At 39.6% G+C, this 2,414-nt stretch overlaps 1 protein-coding gene across 1 annotated transcript; it reads right to left on the bottom strand.

Moving 5' to 3' along the window:
• Nucleotides 1-234: 234 nt before the first annotated feature.
• On the bottom strand, nt 235-2,067 carry LOC149197579 (uncharacterized). The gene has a single exon (XM_089408731.1). It carries the CDS (start codon nt 2,065-2,067, stop codon nt 235-237), a length of 1,833 nt encoding a protein of 610 aa, XP_089264857.1.
• Between the last annotated feature and the right edge of the window lie 347 nt (nt 2,068-2,414).

Below are 2,414 nucleotides of genomic sequence, written 5' to 3'. Positions count from 1 at the left end.
CAATTTTCCTTGCTTTTCACTCACCTTATGATAGTTCCTTGAAAAATCTAATTGATATTTGACTCCAGAAATAATACATGATCTTAATTAAAAACACTCTGAAGATTATAACTGGAAAATTTTGAGAAAAATATCATTGTTAGTGCTCAGAGCTATCGTTATAATTCTCATCTAACAAATTCAATTCAAAATTGAGCCGGGAAAGATGGAATTAGGCTCTCCCTTTATTGAAATCTAATGGCAAGGAGAAAGAGGAGATCCGCATAAACAATCATTATGATGGATTACAGAGGCAGGGAATGAGTTGAACGGTTTGGCACCTGGAATAATACCACACAAATGGTTGTTGCTCACATTCAAGTGCCAAAGATTCATCAGCTCGGCCATCTCCTCCGGAATGGTTCCATTGAGTTCATTATTGGACAGATCCAAAGCTTCCAAGCTCTTTAAATTCCCAATGGACGATGGAATACTCCCACTCAATTGGTTGCTGGCCAGATTCACATATTTCAATGCCACCATAGTCTGAAATAGATTGTCTGCGTCTCCTGTGATCTTGTTATTGGAGAGATCGAGAGATGTATACAGAGAAGAAGCAACGGGCTCCCAATCATTCAATCTCATTGAAATACCACAACCAGCCAGTCGCAGATCCACCAAAAATTTCGAGTTTGTAATCCAGTCGGGAATGGCCCCAATGCTCAGATTATTGTAAGAGAGATCAAGAATTTCCAGACCAGTGCTATGGAGCAGCTCTGGCAGCGAGCCAGATAAGCTATTTCGGGAGAGATTAAGCAGGTTCATGTTATATAAAGCTGGGGATCGCGGAAGGGTGCCAGTGAGCTCGTTGTTTGAAAGATCCAAGTATTCCAAATATCCCATATCAGCCAATGAATCTGGAATGGAACCAGTGAGCTTATTATTTGAAATGAAAACTGAGTCGAGCAGTGAATTCTCTCCAAAGGAATTGGGTATTTGGCCTGTGAAATCGTTGAAGGATAACTGAAGCGAGCGGAGGTTTGGCAGAGTCCCTAACCAGGCAGGGACGGGGCCACTTAGATTGTTTTGAGATAGAACGAGTATGTGAAGATTTGAGGGATTTGGAAAATAGGGGATATTTCCTGTGAGTTTGTTCTGTGATAGATCGAGGCGGTAAAGGGCTGTCAAGTTCTGGAATGAATTCGGGATAGACCCTGTAAGTAAATTCCTGTTCAAGGAAAGTTTATCTAAATTATACCTCAGCAAGCCCATTGTTTCGGGAATGGTTCCGCTCAAACGATTATTGCTTGCCAATAGCTGAGAAAGCCCAGAGAGATTTCCAAACGACCTAGGAATGTTACCTGTTAGAAAATTGTCTGATATATCCAGAGTGCTTAAGCTTGTCAGATCTCCCATGGAGTCAGGAATGGAACCCGATAGCAGGTTCCTGTTGAGGGTCAAGATGGACAAGCGACTCAGATTTCCGATGCTCGAAGGAATTGAGCCGGTGAGCCCATTGGAATCCAAGTACAAAGCAGCTAAATTCTGCAGATTCCCGATGGATTCTGGAATAGAACCGGTAAGCAAGTTGCCTGAGAGAGACAGAGTCTGTAACCCCTGCAGATTCCCAATTGTTGAAGGAATGGATGCTGTGAGATTGTTATTGTCTAAATAAAGATGGGTTAAGACTGAGAGCCTGGAAATAGAATATGGGATTGATCCCCCAATATTTTTCCAGCCGAAAATAATAAGTTTCTTAAGATAAGAAAGATTACCGATGGACTCTGATATAGTTCCACTCATGAGCTCGCTGCTGTTGTGTGGATCTGCGTGGAGAATGAAGCTTACCACTCGATTGCTGTGGGTGTCGCACAGCACACCGTTCCATTGGCAGCAATTGTTGCCCGTCCATGATTCAAGGACTCCAGTGGGATCTTCAATGATGCCAGCTTTGAAATCTAATAAGGCAGCCCGATCTGCTTCTGCACATTCTGCGTTTTTGCCTCGGCATGACAAGGTTGATGACATCAAGAGCAGTAATATAAATACTAGAACTGAGCCAGGCATTTCTTGTCTGTATTTCTCCATTGCAGAGGACAGCAAGCAAGAAATTACAGAGAATAAACCAAAGAAGCATTCCGTAGTACTTGGTTGTTTTTCGAGAGTTTTAAAGATATCAAATTAAGTATGGATTTAACACGAGTCTAGAAAGATCAAATTTCTTAAATTGTAAATTTTTTAGAGTTCAAAATATAACGTGTTATTTTTCAATATGTAAATTATATTTTTACTGTTAAATAAAATATATTTAAGACCAAATAAAAATTTTAATCCTAAAAATTTAATTTTCTAACCACAAAAACTTAATTTTTTTTTAAAAGGATATATAAAATTGATATAGATATAAATTAGCTAACATAGATCTTCAAATAATT

This window comes from Pinus tabuliformis, chromosome 2_2 (assembly GCF_031772625.1).
Source record: "Pinus tabuliformis cultivar Carrire ecotype Pingquan chromosome 2_2, CPIR1, whole genome shotgun sequence".
NCBI classification, from domain to species: Eukaryota; Viridiplantae; Streptophyta; class Pinopsida; order Pinales; family Pinaceae; genus Pinus; species Pinus tabuliformis.
Note: the sequence above shows the minus strand (reverse complement) of the source record. Positions and strands in the feature narration are given on the sequence as shown.